Here is a 22,344-nt window from a genome sequence, read left to right as displayed (position 1 = left end):
CCACATTTTCTTAGGATTACTTGAGTCTTATGACTCTAGTTCAAGAAGATAACCAAGTAGGAAAGACAATGCACCAGGTCCCAGCCAACAGTCCGCCCACATCAGTGTGTGGTTCTTTTCTCTGCTCTGCCCTCTAAGTGTGTATCACGTCTACTGGGCTTAGTACATATCATGGGTGGCAATAGAAGAAATGTGTCCCAAAAAGGAGAGGAGACAGAAGATCTTTGGTCTTTACAGGTGACCTGGAGAAATTGGTTTCAACAGGGCAGACTAACTAATGTCTGTCAAAATTCCATTTCCAAGTTACATAGATGCCAGTACTCCAAAGAAATGCTGTCAAGCAAAATAGACCTAAAATGTGACAAGTTTTAATATTTTTGTAACAAGGTGGCCTCTTCCAAATTCTAACTATGCATTTCAGTAATGTGATGTGACATCTTTATAGGAATAGTTCAAAGTACTTAATAGGGCACTTTACCTGCGACTAAACTGGTAAGAGAACTGGAGAATATACTGCAAAGTAAGTATGAGTGAGAGCAGAGAAAAATATCAAGAAATGTCAGGCAAGTGGAAAGTACAAGTGGACAAAGGTTTAGTGTTGGAGGAGGAAATGAACTGAGCTGAACCAGTGCAGAGGAAAAAGGAGGAAAGTATGAAGAAAGGGGTAGAAAGATGAGTTAAAGCAGATTAGTCGCATCGTTTTTAAGGCCTTTGAGAAAGTCAGTTCATGCTTCCGATCTCCTGAGCCACTTGTAAAACTGTAATAAGTAATCTGCATCTCTTTCCTAGGTCTGGCTGAAACAGTGAGATGTATTTCCCTTGAGTTTTGAGCTAAAAGTCAGAGTTGGGGAGAACACAGTGAAATACAGAGAGACGGTGCTGATCCACAGTCTAGAAAGTCTGGAAGCTGCTAATCCAGAAGCTCTCAGCTAATAATCTCTCTAAGGCTCTAAATAAAATGTCAGATATCATGAGACTCATCATAGCAGCACAGGAACTGGCAGCACCACTCCCTGGGGTATTATTAATCCACCTCAGAACCAGCATTTGCATGTTACTTTTTGCACGCTTCTTTGCTAGTTTTGTTATTAGACCCATCTGGTCTGTAATGTGCCCTCCTTCTCTCTACACCTTCTTTGCTATTTGCAAAAAGACATGCTTCATTACACCAAAAAATAATAAGCCTTCATAAATTGCTTAGTAAGCCACGTGTGCTTTAAACCTTGAAAAGAACAGCGCTATTGCAGAAGTCTGGTAAGCAGGATTAAGTTTTGTAAACTGAGAAAATCTCTATTCATAGAAATGCTTTGGTTTCTCAAATGTTACATCTGTGTGTCATAGATGGGATGGATAAAATTGCCATTAAATTATGGTAGAATTTTTCTTTTTTTTATCCCTTTTTTTTTGTTATTGGCAGCATCCTACTGTTTACTAATTGTTCGCCAGCAAGTCTTATGTGAATAGGGAGTCTGAAAATAATTCTCATGAGTATTCAGTTTGAACATCTGGCATCATCATGAATGTAACGGGTATAATGAGTTTCTCCACATTGAATGTAAGCAGCATGGTGAAGAAAGGATGCTGAAGCAACTGCACCTGAATAAAGGTTTTTTTAAAAAGTAAATCTCCCTCCCAGTGTGTGGGTCTTAACTCCCACTAACATTAATGGCAATGACCCCTCCACATATAGGATAATTAGTGCCTTTGGAGTTTAAATTTGCAGTTTCTGAGACATTCAAATGAAGTGTGCCTAACATTAAAAAAATGAGGAAATTCCTTGTTTGGTTGCACTATGTCTGAAGGGGAAAGAAAAAAATGGTCCATGGCTAGATTAATTTATAATTGCCCCAAATTATTTATTTTTAAACCATTCTAATTCTGTTTTCAGAGTTTATTCAGGCTAGTTCGCTAGCTACTTTCAAGTTTTAACCAAAGGGGTTATTTAAAAAAGCCGAGTGACATAATTTATTTTCATATAAACACAGGATAACAATGGAAGAGGCGTATGTTAAAGAATGCAATATAGGAATAGTGTTGCTTTTATTTGGTAATATCAGACATACTTCTGTGCACTCATTGTTGACATCTGAATGCCAGTGGTTAGTGAACTAGAGTTACTGGGGAGGGGAGGGGAGGGGAGGGGAGAGGAGAGGAGAGGAGAGGAGAGGAGAGGAGAGGAGAGGAGAGGAGAGGAGAGGAGAGGAGAGGAGAGGAGAGGAGAGGAGAGGAGAGGAGAGGAGAGGAGAGGAGAGGAGAGGAGAGGAGAGGAGAGGAGAGGAGAGGAGAGGAGAGGAGAGGAGAGGAGAGGAGAGGAGAGGAGGGTTTATATGTTCCCTTCAAGTACTGAAAGTCCTTGATATATTGAACCAATATCCAAAAATTTTCATGTTAACATACAACATACCACAGAATCATAGAATCAGTTACATTGGAAAGGACCTTCAGGATCATCAAGTCCAACCACAGAGTTGTTTCCTACAAATCAAGAGGTGGCTACAAATACTGCTCAAACAGGAAGGACCCCCTGGCATTTCGATTTCTTAGTATTTGGGCTACTTGAGACTAGTTTGTGCCTTCTGAAAGAACCTGAGATCCTGAAGACAGCTAAGGAAGAGTCAAAAGCTGTCTTTGCTAGGATGACTGTAAAATTATTTAAAGTTTTTCTCGTTGTTTTTTCCCACACAACATCTCCTTCATATATAATAATAAAAAAAAAAAAAGAAAAAAAAAAAAAAAAAGAAAAAAAAAAGATGCAATTATGGTTGCCTTCAGGCAGGAGAAAGAAACAGACAAATCCTCCTTAATGAAATACAGCGGTTGCATTGATGTTTAGATTCAAGAGATTCTTCTGTTTAGAGGGTATGATGATCTACACTGACATTCATTTCTATTTTAAGATTTTCTCCAGCACATAACTGTAAAGACCAAGAATTTTTAGTACCTTTCAGATATCTGTACAGCATGTAGAGAAAGGCTTATATAAGAGTTCATACTATTATCTTCAAATCTTGAAACGCTGTTTTACTACAGAATCACAGGGTATCAGCTAAGATCTTCCATGCTCGCTATCTGCTAAGACTACCTTCCTTACTAATGACAACTGACATACCTCATGACCTCCCAGATCCTCCAAAATCGTTTTCCCTTGCTGACTTTCCACTAGTTATAATGCTTCACAGTTCACTTGTTTGAAAAACAAGCAAGCTAGATAGAAGCCAAGGATAACTTCTATTGTTTGTATTTATGGTTGTGAACTCTATGTCCTTATTTCTCTCCTCTTGTACTTGTTTAGTCCTTCAAACTGAAAATTCTTTGAACTAGTAGAGTAGTAGCGGTTTCTGACAAGTTGGGTTTTTTTTATGTTGTGTTTTTTGGTTTGTTTGTTCTAGGTTGTTTTTTTTTAGACACAGTGAATGCTCTGCAATGGAATTGATGCAGGCAAAAAAATTACCATAACAACAGCCATCATTTTGACAGTTCTTGATGTTATTCTTGTTGATGCTATCAAAAGGAGCATCATATCATTTTAAACCCCATTTTCATGTCAGGAAATTAGGATCATGGTATTAGTAGAACTCAGGTGGAAGGAAAGCTTGGGTATATGCTCTTCATCTGTTTTCATGACACTGCTTTGGTACAATGGCAAAAGTTCCAAAACCCCGAGAATTTCTGCTAAAGAGGTTAGACTAAAAGTCTTAAATAAATAAAAAGTTGTCAGTTTTATAATCCATTTCTTTAGAAGTACCTATAAGAAATAAAAAATATGTGTAGGAAAACTTCTGCTAGCAGATCGTGCGGAAGTATTATGCTCTTGAATTTACAAGTTACTTTTCTGTTGTTGCCATTGCTTGGTCATTTGTTTTTCAGATATTAATTCCAGACTGCTACAGATCCTGAAGATAAGCTACTGCCTATGAATTTCAACCAGGAGTGTTTTCCATATGTGAATTAGTAGTCTGTCATTAATATTAAACGTAGTGTTATAAATGTTATTAATGCCCAGGTATGTGTTAATAAAATTGCTAGAAATGTATTAATTATCCCCAAGTTCTGCAATAACTATAAACATATAAAAACAGAGGCTTGGGATGTTCAGTTTATTTCCTGGCCACTATGTGAGTTATAAAATACTACCATTATTTGTAATTACAATTATTTTCACTGTGTAGACTTACCCTACCTCGTCTTCCATGGGCAGCTATTATGCAGGAGGTTAGATATAACCACAGAAAACTAGATGAAAGTAAATGGCACAAGTTGGTGCTGCTGATAAAAAAAAACAGCACATACCTAACAGTGTCTGAAATAGATGACCTAGAAAAGTAATTTTTTTTTTCTGAGACATCAGTCTGAGACATTTTTAATACATCTTGAGACTTCAGAGTATTTCTGTATTTCAGTCATGTTTTTTTTGTTTTTTTTTTTTTTTTTTTTTTTAATCCAGAATATTTTTTTTTGTTTTGGGTCTAATCTGGATCCACTGCATGTAACCAGTTTGGCCGTAACGCTGTTGCTGTGGCACTGCTGCCTCAGAACAAGCAAATCACACTAACCTCTTAGATGTCTTCAAGATATTGATGAGAAGGCTTCCCTACTTACCTACGTCTGATCTTCCCCTAGCTGATTCTCTGAGACTGACAGGTATCCGTTTGTGTCCCTCCATGAAAATGCTATAAAGCGTATGTTGGGCTGGTTGCCAGCTGTGTCTGTTCAGGTACAAATATTCTCTTCTGCTTGCATTACGGGCAGTTACTTGGGATTCTTGTCAGAGTTTTCTTTTGATCTAGCTTCCTTCTATATCGTGCTTCTGTAAAGGCTTTCACTTTAATTGTCTTTTATCCTAAGAAGCTTTCTAGTGTGTCTCAGTGAGGGGTTCTGTAGATGAGTATCAGAACTACCAAACTTAAAATGGAATCAGAAGTTGCAGTGGGATGAGTTAAGTAAACCTCTTAAGCAAAAAATACACCCCTTGGCTTTATCAATGAAATTATAGAAAAAAATAATTCGGCACAAATGAGAAAAATATTTACTTTTTAAAATGCAGATTCCATTATCTCCAAAAATTCTCCATAAATTTTAGTTTTTAGTATTCAATGAGGTCTTCTTCAGTATGCATAAAATGTAAGCAAACTGCTCTATTTGGGACAACTGCATTGAATCCAGAATGATTTTAATTCACTAAAATATAAATAACTTAAAATTACGGTTATGATGTGCAAACAAAAAGAATCTTTTTGATTTTGTTTCAGAGTTACGCAGTGCTGAATGAGATGGAGCCCCTGGCGTCTAGCAGATGTCTTTCTTTGACTTATGCTCTATTTGATGACTTTTTTACTAACTGCTTTATTCACATTAGGAACAGAGCTTTTTGTAGCTTAAAATTAAATAACAAAAGAACTGTGTGTATGAACACCATATAGTTAATGGTTTAATCTAAAAATAATTCATCAGAAAGCTTGTGACAGTGTAGAATTCTATTATACTGCTACTGTATGGGTTGCATCCTCCTTATTTAAGGACTTCTACCTTGGACTCTTTCTGCTTTACTAAGAAGAGCACCAGATTGTATAATAATTTTGATAAGATTTTGGATGCATCTAGGAATTCTGCCTAATATCACAAACTCATCTCTGCTATATTCTTCTTCACACATTTCAGGTTGTTTGAGATACTTCCCTTTTCACTTAACATATGCTGTTACCTATTCCAAACACAGCCTTTATTCTTCTAGGATCTGGAATATAGGTTGATGGGGCACCATCCTTGCGTGGGACTTCTTGGTAGTACAGTAATCTAACTATTAATATAGATCTTAATATGGCATTCTAAAATAATTTTAAAATAATAAAATAATGACATTTAATGGTGCAACTGCATTTTTAGCAGTAAAAAAGCTGTTTTGCGTTTCTAAAGGAAAAACAAGCTTTTGCTTCTGAAGCTCATATAGAGTGCAATTTGGAAGAGTGATTTTTTAAATCCTAACAAGTTCATCACCTATAGGTGATTTTCACAATCTGTAGAAGACTTTTGCTTTTTCCCTACTTTAATGCATCTGTAGAAGACAGAAGTGCCGTCCTCAGCCCCACTCAATAGCCTGAATTTACCTATGTGGGAAAAAATATGTTCTCCATCTGGGCCATGATGAGGCCAAGAAAATGCACCACAGCAGCTTCTCCAGTTAAAGCAGCCTAAAGCTCAACTGAATCTGGGTTTCTGGCTGGAACTGAGTATTGTGAAAAATGCAGTTCTTTGACTGGGGACAGTCCAATTGGTGGGAGGAAGACAATACAAATGGCTGCCATTTTATTTAATTACTTTCCTCTGGACACTGCAAAGATGAGCTGTATTTTCAAGTAATTTAGTTCAAATCCATTACATAAATCAAAGAATAAAATTTTAATATAAGCTTCTGATATATGTTTTTGTTAGACTGAGGTTTTTATTTGCTCAGACTCTATTTTAGGCATAGCTTGTTGGCTCTTATAAAAAAAAAAAAAAAAAAAAAAAAAAGATTTCATCCTCTTATTTGCCCATTGGACTCATCATTGTAATTTCTTGAGGGTATATTTTGTCACAGAAGGATGATTACATGCTTTTCAGAACAATTTAATTTGATGTAACAATACTGTAACTCTTACTAAATCTTCCAGAGATACTCCGTAGAATATCCAAATTAAGTGCAATAACGAGTCCATGCCTATATTTTAATAATGGCTAATTCTACTTTATTTTGGATAAAGCATTTGTATTACTTTAAAATTAGTAAAAATTATCTCAGAAAAAGATACATTTATCCTACCAAAGATAGAACATTTCTACTGATAATGAAACACTATGACATCTAAATGCTGCTCTAGTCAAGTGAGGCCTAACATTAAATGGAGTCAATACTATTTCTGATAATTTGGAGTTTAACCATATTGCTATTGTAGGTGGGCAAGAAAGAATTCTGTACTATCAAGCCTGAAATCATTTAATCAGGAATGTAAATCAGTTATGTGCTTCAGTTACCAAATGTTGATAGAATTGGCTATGGTAGATTGTTGTTTTTTAATTACAGCTGCCCTGTAATGTTGCTGTGTTCCAAGGTTCCAAGAAGGAAAATAGTGTGGTATGATGGTCTGATATGCCAAATGGCCACTCACACTGCCAATATGTAAATGCTACCAGGGGTGAGTTCTCCTATAGGATGAAAATGACATCCCTAAAGCAATGAATGCCATACTTCCCTATATGTATTTACGTTTAGATAATTTATTTAAATAATGTTCCTGCTACATGCTTTATAGCCCTCTGCCTTTTGCAACACAAATTTTAGCTTATATTGCAGACAGTGCAAGTCATTTGGCAAATGTAATTTCCATCCCTGCATACTAATCGATTTCTTCACAAACACCTGCTATCAGTTATGATAATAAAAATGCCATTCTAAATTGAAAAGGGGCCAAATGGAGCTTCCTAAGGAAATGACTTAAGTGTCTTTCAATGCCTTTAATGTAGTAATGTTCTTGTAGTGCCAACACTTTTTCAAAGCACTTGCATTTTATATAATTTTGCTCTGTAACGTCTTTTTTTTTTGTCTAAATGGATTCTCATAACCATTGCTATGAAGCAGTTCATAGGGAGATTGGAGAGGAATTTCCATGTTTCTTCTCCTATGGGATTAAATCCAGACAACCTGACATAGTCTAAGTTCCTTTGCACAGATCTCATTGGATTCGTACTAGACTAATTGTTAAATGATTATACCAGATCCCATAACACCACTGGGCAAATGTTGCAAAGCTGGGAAGTGTTTTGCCTTTGGATGCCAGTTTCTTCCCCAAATATAAGCCTAAATTTAGCAGCTAGATTGCAAGTAGCATTTGAATTATCCAGGGTTGCTTTATGGATCCTTCCATCCCATGAAATAACTTCCCAGTGACATCCTTTGCCAGAGTCTAATCGTTTTCATCTCTGCTAGGTCTGAAATGTCTCACTAGCTTTCAGCTCTACTGTCACCTTCCCCGACAATATTCTCCACATTATTTCTAAGGAAACAATCAACTTACTGATTTATTCTCATTTTCATTTTCTCTCAGCTCTAGCAGCCCAAGCATATGCGCTTAAGGAAGAAAATGATAGTCTTCGATGGCAACTGGATGCTTATAGAAACGAAGTGGAGCTTCTGAAGCAAGAGAAAGGACAGCTCTTTCGAACAGAAGAAAGCCTTACAAAGGATCAGCAGCTGCAGTTCCTACAGCAGACGATGCAAGGCATGCAGCAGGTATTGCCATGGAAGAAAAAACAGGTCTTCTCTTTTAGGAAAATGCTACCGAGGATCTATGCTGTACGCAGGGCTATTAGCCACAAATTACTATATTGATTTCTTTTCAAAATCAAAACCTTGCTGATTTTAGGTATGGAGGGAAGGGAAGGAGAAACTGGGGACATTTTTAGGGACAGTCATTTTAGGAATACCTAAACAGCAAACCCATTGATCATTTTCAAGAAAACTTCCTATGCATGTTGTAGTTAGGAGCAAATTACTTTGGTACATCCTCTATTTTTCTTCTCATTTAATCCAATTAGCTTTAATTCTGCACAGGAGCTTTTTTTCAGCATAGCATAGTGGCACCTTCATTTGCATTTGTTCTGCATCTTTAGATGCATCTCCACTTCATAGCTTTGTCTTTTCTTCTCCTGACTCTCCTTTGAGGATCTCCAGTTTGTCCAGATTGCCCTCCTGCAAATTTGCAAATGGACATTAACACCAGTATTATCTTCCAAGATTTTATTATTTTTTCTGATCCTTGAATGTAATGTCCCCATTCAGGCAATTTTTAAAATGGTTCAGTGCAGCAACAAAGCTGATAACCAGTAAGCCCTGTGTCCCTTTAGAAGAGGTTCAGGTTTCTATATGCATTATCCTGTATTTGACAGTGTGCTCCTGATATTGAGCAGGTCAGGTCTTGTCTACCATGTCTAGACCTGTTCCCACTGCTTTCTCTCAGATGTACATTAATACATAAGCACTTTTTGCTCGACATGCATGTACCACTTCTTTCCTGAAAAGACACATACATTTCGATGCTACGCAACAGAGAGCGAGGGCAGTAGCTCACCATGACACTGGCTTGGGTTCCCAACTATACTTACCCCTCCAGTGAAGAAAGGCTGAGAGAATTGGGGTTGTTCAGTCTGAAGAAGGAAAAGCTCTGGGAATACTTTGTTGTAGTTTTCAATACTTAAAGAGAGGCTCAAAAGACGTATGTATATAGTGACAGGATAAGGAGAAATGGTTTTAAAGTGAAAGAGAGTTGGTTTAGATTAGATATAAGGAAGAAATTCTTCACTATGAGAGTGGCAAGTCACTGGAACAGGATGCCCAGAGAAGCTATGGATTCTTCAACCCTAGGAGAGTTTAAGGCCAGGTTGGATGGAGCTTCGCGTAACCTAATCCAGTGGAAGATGTCCCAGCCCACAGCAGGGTGTTTGAATTAGATGAGTTTTAAGGTCCTTTCCAACACAAGCCAATCTGTGATGCTGTGATGCTACAATTTAGAATAGAGCTGCTCGGCTATGTCACTGCAGAGGTTAATTTGGCCTGGTTCATGAATGCCCTGAAGCGACACATGTCCTCCTCAATCACTCATGGTTATTAGATTCCAAAAGGGGACAAGTTGTACCCACTTCCAGATTGTACTAAGCTGGTTTATATGACAAAACTCCACAGCCAGAAGATATTAACTTACATATGAGCTGCCCGGCTGGATTAAGAATTGCATTGCTATCACAGAACATATCAAATCCAACCAGTCTACAAATCCTGCTTAACACCAAATAATGGAGCACAAGATGAGCTTAAGTACTACACACATGTTTGTATGAACATAAACCCCATCTAAGCCCTCAGAGTTTTACCAAATCAGAATGATTTATCATATGGCAGAGTAATTTGGAATGAAACAGAAAAGTCATTGATCATTCAGGAATAAAATCTTTCCTGTACTCAGGAATAAAGCCACTAATCAAAAATACTTAAGGTTTCTGTGTACTCTAGATATGCTTAAGGTCTGCTCATGATCTTCCCTTTTTCTAAATGGATGCTTAAATATCACTGTCTTTGTTAAATTTAACTGCATATATAAATATTGTTCTAAACTTCAGCCTACTGCTCATTCTCCATTAAAATTAGTGAAAAATCAGCACAAAATACTACTAAATCAAAAGACTGGAGCTCTAACACTCATTTTCCATTTTTTATCATTTCCTATCTGGGTTCTGAAAGAAGGATAATCAAGACTGGAGAATATAAATAGATTGCTATTGTAACTTCAAGAAAATGTTAATAACAAAAGCCAATAACAGAGAGTGACTTACTTATCTTTCTGTTCAACTGAGCAATGGACACTGCAGTCACTGTTCCTCTGAGTGTTTTTATGTTCGTGACAGTTTTGCTGTGAGGTTGAATTTTTTTTGTTTGCCATCCAGGGGGGGTTGAACCTACCAACTCCCAATGGGATATAATTAGAGATGGCCCAAGTAGCTGGAGAAGACATTGCAGATAATCCAGTCTGACAATATGCTGAGGAGGGCAGCAACACAGAGGCACAGGAGGTGGAGTTCAGAATATTTGGTGGGAAATAATCAGTCAATTAAGCAGCTGGATGATGGCTTTGGATTTCAGTGATTAGCTGTAGTCATGACATCTCACGACCTCTGTGCTTTTCATGCAGTTCATCCATGAATATTTAGAACTAAACCTTTGATTTAGGTAGACTTTGTTTTATCTCAGCTTGGCTTTGTAAATGCTGAGGGATGACAATCTTAGCTGAAATCCATCAGTACAGCAGGTGCTCAGCATCTATGGAAATCAGTCTCTCAATGAAATATTAAACATATACCCAGAACTTGAGTGGTAATAATTTAACAAGAAGACCTGTATTCTCTTTTATCCTTTTCTATATATTAAAATTAATGTCAGGCAAGGTAAACTGAGTGCCACTGAATTCCCGAATCCTACATATATGTCAGCATTAAAAAAAAGTATTTCTCCTGTCTCTTTCCTCTCTATTTCCCCACTCTTTTATATACCCTTTTTGCTTTTAACTTTGAGAACTAGAGATTAATTGATTTGAGCTGCAGTCTATAAAGCAGATTTATCTGAGAAAAAAATGGATACATTTTCAGAATCCAGAATTTTTTTGGTAAACATTTGGTGCCAAACGACAGCAAATAGCACAACTTCAATGTATTTTCAATGTAACTCTACCATCTGGACATTTTTCAGGATGCTTTCTCACATTTGCAGGACTGATGAAATGAATGTTTATTTTCTATTACTGCTATTGCTCCAAAGTACCGTCAGCAAAATCACATTGATGTTTGCTTATGAAATATAACTTTTGGGCAATAGTAGCAACCTCCCCATTTATTATGTCTAAAAAAGAAAATCCTTCGGACTAATGGCATTGAACTTGTGGGGTTTTGAGTCAACTTTCTCCATAAAATTGTGTCACAGTTTAATTTCATACCCGCTGTGAGATCTCAAACAAATGGAAATAATGTCTTGTATCCATGGTAACAAATGAGATATACTTTACCTGATTTTGAGATAGAAATTGAATTAACTTGTCATTGCTGCATAGGTAGCACTGTCTTCAATTTGTTTCTATATGTGAACACACATACCAAGCAGATCACTTTCCAAATGGTCCCATTTTTCAGCAGTGTTTGGTATTCTGCAATACGGTCTGTGATCACAAGGAGGGATGTTATATGTTTATTTATTTTTACAATATTTCACAGCCCACTTTTAAGAATTTTTAAATCTTGTCTCCTTTTCTGAAATGTTTTACCAAACACATGACTATAGGTAATGTAGAAAGTAGCACCTACTGGTGTTGCTTGATGCTTGCCACTGAAAGACTCAGATTTCAGCAGACATATAACTTGTCCAAATTTCAACCATTTGGTTTGCCATATTCTATGTGGAATAGCAAGTAGAATTCTTTTACAAAATTCTCATGAAAATCTTTCAACCATTCTGAGAGCAGAGTGAAGGAAATGTTCTCCTTTATTATTGTCCACCAAAGAATATTCCTAAGGAACTGCACTTGTCACCTTCATGCTTTGAAACAAGGACTCAGGTTCTAACAGTGAATCACTATTGAGTCAATGATGTGGTTTCCACATCCTTTATAAAATCTATCTGAAGATGAAAAGCCTTTGAAAAATCTCGATGTGCCATGTATGTGATGTCAGTCATCAGCACATATGCAAATACATTTTACATCTTTACTGGGCATCCGGAGTTGTTTGTGAACCATCTCCATAGAACAGCCACTAGTGCAATGTTTTAAACCTCAAAGTAGTCCAAAGTCTACAGAGCACCGTTCAGGTCCTAGAAATATGCTAATTCCTTTAGCATGAGTCTTTACTTGAACTAGCTAGCTCCACCATTTGGTCAGGTTTAATTGTCCAAGATATGGTGACTTGTTTGCATAACTGTAGTAATCTGGCTTATTTTCCTATAGGCTGGTGATTTGGCACAGTGCTTCACTGCATCATGTGAATATGCCATACTAATGTTTTTTCCTCTCACAGCCCCTTGAGCTTGATACAGTACAGGCTGATGTAAATTCCTGTAAGCAAGGCCATTATCCAGAAATCCCATTTAAACCATTCTTCCACCTATGTTTTCTCCAGGAAATGTACCCTAGTGCCTACAGTTCTTCTGGTGCCCATGCTGAGTTGTGTCTGGGACATGTAAGAGGCACCTCATTGCCCAGGTTCCCCAAGGGGCCTTTTTCATTATCTGGGCTGAGGTTCATGCTCCTAACATACAGTGACAGCACAGGCTCCCCTTCATTGGTGGTGAAGCATTAAAATCTAGCCACAGGGTTATTGCATTAGCGGGGGATGTGTGGGGGTGCCTCACTTAAAATCATTGCTTGAGGTGAAAAGCAGGAACAATAGGAATAGTCGTGGGTGGTAAGCATAGGGCTGACATGAAGGCTGAGGCACTGCTGCCACTGCTGTCGACTGTTAGCTCTGGATGTCTCAGCAGGAGGATGAACACATTCTGACCCTGTTAATGACCCACATGGGTGCCACTCTGCTGCAGCATGATGAAAGTCCTCTTTTGTCTTGTCTTCTTTTTTTCTTTCTTTTCTTTTTTTTCCCCAAACAGTATCAAATTAACTCAAACAGCAATACAGATTCCAAACTTGAGTGCTCAGAAGGCAGGAACTGCCAGAACTACAGACTCTGTATTTTGCTTTCTGCGCCTCAGGGACCTTTCCCTGTTCAACGCTGCAGACAGGGAGCGCACAGTTAATTATCACCTATTCAATACGTTCCTGGCCTTGTTGTTCAATATGCAACACAGAGCCTTTCTGCGACGCCACATTACTCATGACATTTCCTACTGAGAACTAGCTTTTGCAGTTTACCAGTCATTTAGCGTGAAAAATAAATAGCACATGCATCTGAAAATTATTCGTCTGATCTTAAAAGGGCTCTTGATAAATGCCAGATGACCAGAAGTCATTTCAAGCTCATCCAGGGAAGAACATTTCACTTTCTGATGTGCTTCGCAGCTGTGGTCAGGAGGGTGAGAATTGGTGTTGGAGAACGTTGTAGATCCCTCTGTACGTTCACTGCTCCCTTGGGGACAAGAACAGCCATTGTGAATTGGATTTGGGCCCTAATCAAGATGGCACAAGGGTCCTGGCTCCGTCAGCTTTTTATGTAAGACAGTATATATAGTGTTGGTCTCACTGTGCTGACACTGAAATGAGTTGGTCTTCTGCCATTAGCAGCCGCTGTAGCAGAGCTATCCATTTTCAGATCTCCTCACTTAACAGGAAGACTTTTTTTCCCATTTGAGAATATTCCTCAGATCCTTCCTAGCTTATTTTGTCTGACAAGAAGTTCTTTCTCACACAATTTCTGGAAGAATCTACTCTTTCCGTGGTCCACTCTCCTTCAATAAGAACAGAAGAAAAAGCATATTTCTGTCTAAGAAGGCTAAGTAATAAGTAGTATGGGACATCATGAGAGACTTCCATCAATTCTCCACCATCTATCAAATTTCTCTAAGCCTCAGCTGGCATTTAGGTCTGCAGCTCTCAGATTTTTCATAGATGTTTGGTTGTTAACTGTCACAACCATTCCCTTCTCTCACTTGGAAACTTTGTGAAATGTCAGAAGTCGCAGGTACATTTGTTGTTGGCTGAAAACGGCCAAATCCAGTGCCATGTCAGTACCATGATCATCATTTACCCTTAAATATTCAGGTTCTAGTATCAATTTAGTGCTGAGATTAACATCGTTTTCAAATAGATGGAGCATTTTATGGATATATGTATTAATATACCATAAAGGCACGGAAGTTTTGTAGTCTTTTATATCCACCTAACTTTGCACACCAAATATCTATTCAGCACATAATCCAGCCACTTACACACAACCATAGCCTGCTTTTTCACCAAATGCAGTACTAAAGAGAAGAGTAAATAAAAGAGATTAAAAAACATTACTCCTTGGATTTGCTTTTTACCTGCTGAATAAATAGACCAGAATAATTAAGTTGGAAATGTTTTTATTACTCTACTAAGTATGAATTCTAATTAGATTTTCCTATTTTCCTAGAAAAGCAGCACTAAGGTAAAAATTGCAATATTGATCTTTATTTATAAATTTATGGGGAATGGATACAAGATAAGAGCAAGGAACAGGACCGAATGTTCTCTTACAGGCCAGTCCCTTCTTCTCTTGCCCTGTTGTTGTTGTTTGGAATCTGGTAAGAAATATGTTTGTTTCCAGGATGGAGAGAATTTTTCTCATAAGTATTCTTTTTACTCTCTTGTGCTTTTCTGGGATCTGTACAGTACTGTCCAGTACAGCATGTCCAAACTTCCAGAAAATACTTACTCTTTCTGATTCTATTAAAAAATAAATAAATAAATAAATAAATAAAAAGAGCAGCTGGCAATTAAATACTAATTGTTTCCCATATTTCAGACAAGTCAGAAGATTTGTCCTTTGTTTTTAAAAACCTTTCCTTACTAAAAGTAATATTTTGATTTCCCATTTCTGTGAACACTACTTCAACAGTTTCAGAGGAAGTGTAAACAAGGGACCACAGATTCTCTAAGCACCACATTCTTGATTGCTGTTATAGTGGTGAAATAATGGAGGGAAGCATATTTTTTCCTGCTGCTAATGGTAAAGCTGAAGCGAGATTGGCAGGAAGAAAAAACACTTTCAAGAGAAATAATCTGGTGCACATTTGATTGAAAATATGAAAGAAGTCAACTAGTATCTTCATTAGCACACTAGTGTAGTCTAGTGGCAATGACATGCAGGTCTCGTAAGTTGTAGCAATCTTAAGTGAATTATTTAAAAGATCCTAAAATCCTAGCATCAGCTTCCTGATTACATAGCTTCCAAAAGCATTTGATGCTTTCATTATAAGGAACTCTGCTTCTTCTGCAAGGAACTATGTTTAAATGGCAATAACACTGGGCAATTTGATTCTTTTCCCTAATGTCATTTGTCCTTCTAGTTAAAATGTGTCATGTCTTTTTGTTCTCCTTTAAAATGAATATTTTTTCTTGAATAGGGAAATGAAAATTAAAAAAAAAAAAAAAATCTGATTTGATTTGCTAAGAAAGAGGATGCTATATCATACTCATTTGCAGTTCCATGAAAGAACAGACATGGTCATACAATTCAAGTGCCATTGCCTGGTGAAGGGGTATCCACAATAGACAGGTACAGCTTGAAAAGCTGGAGAAGAAAAGGTTGCTGTGAATGGATGATTGTGTCTTCTTTTGACTGTGCATCATGCCAGGTGCCAGCTGTTTGCCTTGTGGGACAAATATGAAGGCAGAGGGAACCTGACACTCAACTAGGATCAGCCCTCTTCCTTTGATCAGGATCAGAACAAACTCTAAGGCAATCTGCTCATACATCCATTGCTAGCAAAAGCCAAGGGCTGCATAACATGTCAGTGACCTCATTTAGCAAAGATAGGAGGGGACTTTATTGGTGAGGTGCAATTGGCTTGGGCCAAACTTCTCCCCTCCACAGTGCATCATGAAAATAAAGACCTTGTGCAATCCACTCTAAAAGGCAGATCCTAGAGAGGGATTCCTGCTGCTAGCACAAAGAATCTGTAAACTGGGAGGATTTCACTTCTGGTAGGAAGGTTGGTCCTGTAAGGACCTAAGGACTTCAGCCTTTTCATTTGATGTAACAGTTCATAGCAGACTTAAGAGATTGTTTGTCTTTCTTGGCTGGAGTAAGAGAAACTCCTAAATACTGGTTGACAAAGAAAGCTGTAGGTTGTCTGTTAAGCTGTTCTTTGCACTATCCATGTTCTCTTTCCATCTGATCCACAGTCCCAGACACAGCCTTTCGTAGTTAGCATGGCTGAATTACTCTGCATCATGGAAACAAAAGAAATTGAGATTTAATTATCTGATATCTATTATGTATTCTCTAGAATCATACAATAATAGGAGTAATAAGGAACCTCCAGAGATCACATGCTCAAAGCAGAATCGGCTCTAGAATTGTTTTGCTAGGGGCCTAGTCTGGCTGTTTTCACAGTTTCTCCAAGGATGGAGAGTCAGCAGCTTCTCTGAACTCTTTTTCCAATTACTGGCTACCCTAATTGTGAGATGTAATAGAAGTGTTACTTGATGTGTCTATTAGCTCTCAATCCTCACTTTAGAAGATCCTCACTCCATCTTCTGCATAACGTCCTTTTAGTTACAGTTCCATCTGTCTGTTTTCTCACTTGACATATTTCAGTCCTGCCTACTCCTGTGCTTGGTGCTATGAAGCTATAGGACCTCTGAGGTCAATCTAATAGCAGGAAAAGGGAGCACGACAAACATCTCTGCAAGGAAGTGGCAGGACAGTGTTCTTCATTATTACCATGATACATATACACTCTTCAGGTGTGTGTCTTGCTTCCCAACCCCTCACAAAGTGGTTAACCCACAGAGTTAATGTGCTCAAGATGTTCTTTTCCTCTGTTCAGAAGCAGGAAAGCTCACTCTGCAGGTAAATTCCCTAAACAAGCTGGAGCTGGGCTGCTGATCCACATGGAGCTCTCACCAGTTCAGGACTGGGCCTCTTATCTTTGCAAACCCCATGAGCCATCCAAACAATCATATCCTTCTAATTACTATGATATTGACAGTCCCTGAGAGAAAGGAATGATGACAAGCATTGCTCTATTATGCTGTGTTGCCCTTTTCTCCCTTAAAAAAATATCCACAACCATGCTCTTTATTTTAATAATGCCTTGTCATACATCAGTATGGCACATGTGTCACCCTTATTGCTGCAACATGGCTAACTTCCTCGAGGGCTCATTTCTAAAGCTTCTTTGACTTGTCTTTCACATTCCCCTGTTTCCTTGGTGATTTGTCTGGCCTCATCAGCGTCTTGTTACTAATGCGTATTTGCTCAGCTGGGAAGTTACTTTCTCATTATTCAAGCCTGCCATGTGCTGGGCATTTGTGATATGAAATCTTGTCTGTCTTAGCAATAGACACAAACACCCTTCCATCCTGTCCACTGGCAGAGCGATATGTATTTTTATTTTGCAATTGACTGTGTGCCTGAGATTTCATTTTGATTCATTATTTCTTTTCCTTCCATCTAAGGAGGACTCTGCCAAGAAATATTTATCATCTTTCCCCTCTTTTTTGTGAACAGCCTGCAAGACTTTTGAAACACTTTTTTTTTCCTTGCTTTTCCTTGCTGATTTTTGTCCTTTTCCATCTGGCCAACTCTTTTTTTATTTATTTTTTTTTCCTATAAAATAAAGTTGGAATTGACAGCATAAAGCTTCCTTTGGGAAGAAAAAGGAAAAAGAATAAAACCTCAGAAATGGGCAATGTAAGTGGGTACTTTAAGTTATCTCCGCAGACCTTTCAGTGCCTATGATTTCATACTTTTTAGGTCTCCAGTTCTGGTGCACCATAGGGAAAATGGCTGCACTTTTGTTCAGGTTACAACTTGCTTTGTTTTGGTTACTTTTCAGTTTACAAGCCTTAGTGTCTTGAGAACTGAAAAAAGTAACCTTGGGTGGAATTCAGCCTGCCCTTCTGAGGCATGTGACTTTTGCTTTCATTTTAGGCACCTAGTAAACCAGAGTTCCCCATTTTTCATGTACAGGAATGTAATTAAATCCTTCATCAGTTGTAAGTGGAAAATAATATTTTGCCCCCTAATATCATATAGATAACATATAGAGTTCAGTTGCCTGTGTTCACTAGATGTCGAAGCTGTCTATTCAACTGAGTTAGCACAGTTAAAGTATGTAACATCATCTTTTCTTGGCTGATATTCTCATTTCAAATGAGTTTGCCACAGATCTTTTCTGGTCACTCTGCAGTTACTCCAGAAACTGGAGGATGAGTCCACTTGTGGCCGAATGGGCTGGGTTTGCTGAAACTGCCTGTTCCCCTGTGATCAAAGGCAATGCTCCTACCTCAGAGAAACCCTTTTATCTGAACTTCTTCACTTCCTTTGCTCCCTGCTCATATTTATTTTCAGGCAACGGGAGAACAAAAAAAATAGCAAAAATAGGACCATTCAGCAGTGTAACTGCTAAACTTGTGGCAAACACTAGTTTTCCTTTTTCATTATTCTGTCAGCCTTCTAGTATCCTAAGTATTGCCTCAGGCCTTGTGGTCTCTTCTGATCTGCCTCCCTTTTCTTAGCACTGATGGTTTTGTTCAGGCAACCATGCTCTCCTTCTGAGAGCCTTTGTCTTGCTAGGCTATGTGTATGCCTACCTTACTAGATATGTCCATAATTCATATTTAAATGTACATAAGTAACACTGCCTTCCGGGGAGAAAGGAAGAAATGTGGGCTGGGAAGTGAAGAGTAAAAAGAAGGCATGTTTCATGATACAACAGCAAGCTATTACTTTCCCTTTAGGACTTCTCATATATTTCAAGGCACTGTGTGTTGTTCAGTTGTTAGCATTCTTGGCTATGCTGGCACCACACTGTACACAGTCTGAGTAATTCAGCTGGCTTCAATAATGCCATCTATATTTAATGTTTCAGAAGCTGTGAAGATTGGTTTAAGATGGTAATTTTCTGTCTGAGCTTTCAAGATCTATGCCACATGGACAGCACTGAACTGCTGCTGATAGAGATTCATCACTGGAGGTGGGAACGTGTGGAAAAAATAATAAAAAAAAATAATTAAAAAAAAAAAACACACACACTTCCCTCTCATATAAATAAATCAGCTACTCACATATGTACAAGGAGGAATTTGGTTCTCATGAATGAAGCAAGCTTAGCACTGAAGAGCTGTATTTTCGGAAGCAGCTTCAGAACTGCCATGGGAAGCAGGCATGCTGCCTTGCATTTTTTTTTCTTCCCCAAAATGCATTTCTTGGCATCTGGAGAGACAACCATGAAATTAATTCTCTCTCCTTTCCTGTCTCCTCTCTGGCAATGCCATTGATGGGACACAGGTGATATGTATCTGTCTGATCTGGACCTACTTCAGGGCTTCATTTCTTTGGGACAGCCCAGCAGCCACAATGACAAATAGCTCTGTTTGCACATAAGCTGTGCTTCCAAAACCAGTGCTGGTGGAGCTCTAGACTTTGTGGGATGCTTCCCTCCGGAATACTCAGAACTGGTTCTCTGAAACTTCATCAGCGGCACACGATGTTTTCCAGACTTCTATTCATCAGTTAGCCCTGGATATCTTTCCAAGCTGACATCAGGAGTAGAGTTCTCCCCTTCTTCTTACCATTTTACCCAGGAAAGATCTTTCTACAGCATGATGCTGGACATTTCCCAGCCTTCCTCAAAAATCTCGTATCAACGCATCCTATATCAAGTTTTCCTTGTGTCAGGTTCTGTGAAAGTTATCTGCTCTTTCTGCTGGTAGCCTTTCCTTTGCCTTTGACAGATGGCTGCAGCTACCTTCTCCCCTTCCCGGGAAGAGAAGAGGGTAGTTCTGCATCAAGGATAATACTTCTGGATGCCGTGCTTTTCTGGCTCCTGACACTAGGACTTTGGCTCAGGGAAGAGACCGTTGCATAATCATACAGCAATAGCATGGCTTGGATGGGAAATGACCTTAAAGACCAACCCCTGCTGTGGGCAGGATTACAGTGTATTAGGTTGCCTAGGGCCTCATCCAACCTGACCTTGAACATCTCCATATTGGGTGGAACAGAGGACTCTCAGAAGCCCAAATTGTTACTCTGTGTCGAGGACTACCGCTTTGGGAGATAACAGATAAATAAGCCAGGTATTTCCTGGCTGCTTGGCAAGAAGTCAGTCCTTTACCTGAGAAAATGGGGGAATTGCTGACTGAATGACATGGCTGTGCCACCAAGTTGATGACATCAGGGCTCAAAGAAATGGCCGGAGAGGTGAAACAGGATTGAAGTAAGGATTATTTTGATAGCTGTGTTGGCAGAAGCTCTGAAGCAAGCCAGCAGGACACAACAGGTAAAGTGGGATAGCAACTGTGTGGGTGGGTGGGCACTGGAGGAAGCTCCGGTGGGAGAGCTGGAAGAGGCAGTGAAATAGATGGAACAAGATCAGACAGCATGAAAAGCAAAATAAAGGAGAACATTTTTTTTATTTTAATTGATCGCAGTATGCACTTGCAAGGAAACTGAAGGGCAAAAACATATTTTTATAGGATCAATTTTTAATAAGCACATTTATGTGGGAAAAAAATAATTCTGAATAATTAAATACCTTCATCTTGACATCATTCATTGCAATCGTTATGGAGTGGCTGTCTGTTTATATGCAGACATGACAGCAGTCACTGTTACGAAACTTGCCTCATTCCTGCCAGTGTAACATCCTCTTTCCCTTTGCTTCTAATTTTGCCAAACCTCACGTGTTCGTGCTGAAATTTTTCAAGCTGATCATCTGTCTTGGTCTGATATTTTTTTTCAGTCAAAGCTATTTCATCATTTCCTAAATTAAGACTAGAAGGGAAAAATATGTTGTGTGGCAGTGGCAGTTATAATTCCTTTTACTTGGTGGCATCAACCACTCGGGAAAAAAAAAAGCTCTGAAACTGGCCCATGTAAAATGAGCAGATTCTGCAGCTTTTAGAGATAAATGCAAGAAAGAGAAAAAGAAAAAAGGTTAAGTCCCCAGGGAATGATTACAAGGTTTAAACAATTCTGGTGTCACTCGGGGCTGGATGGGAAGATCCCAGTTCTGTGAATGAAAACCCTTACAAGTGACTGGGAATGTGGTACACTAGTTACAGATGTTCTGTTTTGCATCTCCATGAAATGGGAACCATTTACTGTCTTGAAAATATGAGCCAAAGGATACACAGTAAGCCTACAGTCATTGACAGTTTAAGATGACTATTAAGACTCCTGGAAAGTTTTATTTCATGTCAAGTGCTTGCAGTATGAGCTGCAAACCCATGAAAACCTGTACAGACCAAGAACATGGGATGTTTCCTGGGATTCTTGTTCCCAGTTGGCCTGAAACCAAATGCCATGATGCTGAGTGGGGAGTATCTGTCCTTGTGCTCTCTGAGTGTGTCTACCACTCCAGTTCCTCCCATGCTAGGCCATCTCTTCGGAAATTGCCTCAAACACAAAATAGAAAGTCAGGATCAAAGGAAGAAGGATATAATTAGACTAAAGCACAGTGGGAGATAGCAGTGGAAGATGTGAAAATAAAACAGCAGTAGTTTGTGAGCTGATCTGTGATATATAAGACTCGACTGTAGAAGAACCACAGCAGTTAGGATGAGAAATGTGATTTTAGTGTTTCTGGTGAAATTATAACAAGTTCAGCCTGTAAGTGAATGGGCTTTCCAGTGGCAAAGATGGACTTAAGATTATCCAGGTAGCAGTTTATATTGTTCAGAAGGACAGCTCTAGGGTTTCTTCCAGAAGCTGGAGTGAAATATCTGAATTTAGATGAAGGTTTGGTCTGGCAGGTAGTGGTATTCTTCTTGGATTGGCAAGCCTATTCACTTCCTCCAGAGGCTGTGGAGCAAAAAGGATCCCTTGTGTGGTTCTCCCTGGACTCCCTCATGCTTGTAGCACTGCACTGGTAAATGCTGTTAGTCAAATCTGACATTTCAGTGTTTTAGCTGGTTGCCTGGAGAGGCAAAAAAGGAATTCCCTTCCCAGGTATATAACCAGCTAAATGCATTTCTGGATCATGTGAGGATCATAGAATCATAGAATCCTTAGAATTGGAAGGGACCTGTAAAGGCCATCTAGTCCAACTCCCCTGCAGTGAACAGGGACATGCACAGCTAGATCAAGATTCCCGTGTCCTGATGCAGCCTCTCCTTGAAAATCTCC

At 38.7% G+C, this 22,344-nt stretch overlaps 1 protein-coding gene across 13 annotated transcripts in view; it reads left to right on the top strand.

Annotated features, from left to right (window-relative positions):
* The window catches only part of ENOX1 (ecto-NOX disulfide-thiol exchanger 1), a 366,745-nt gene that overhangs the window by 317,502 nt on the left and 26,899 nt on the right, over positions 1–22,344 (top strand). For all 13 annotated transcript variants that reach the window (XM_048926238.1, XM_048968963.1, XM_048925786.1 and 10 more), the window contains one exon: positions 8,082–8,266. In XM_048926238.1, the coding sequence (XP_048782195.1) occupies positions 8,082–8,266 (185 nt within the window). The remainder of the gene's footprint in view (positions 1–8,081; positions 8,267–22,344) is intronic.

This window comes from Lagopus muta, chromosome 1 (assembly GCF_023343835.1).
Source record: "Lagopus muta isolate bLagMut1 chromosome 1, bLagMut1 primary, whole genome shotgun sequence".
In the NCBI taxonomy this organism is placed as follows: Eukaryota; Metazoa; Chordata; class Aves; order Galliformes; family Phasianidae; genus Lagopus; species Lagopus muta.
This window is presented reverse-complemented; position numbering and strand designations above follow the sequence as displayed.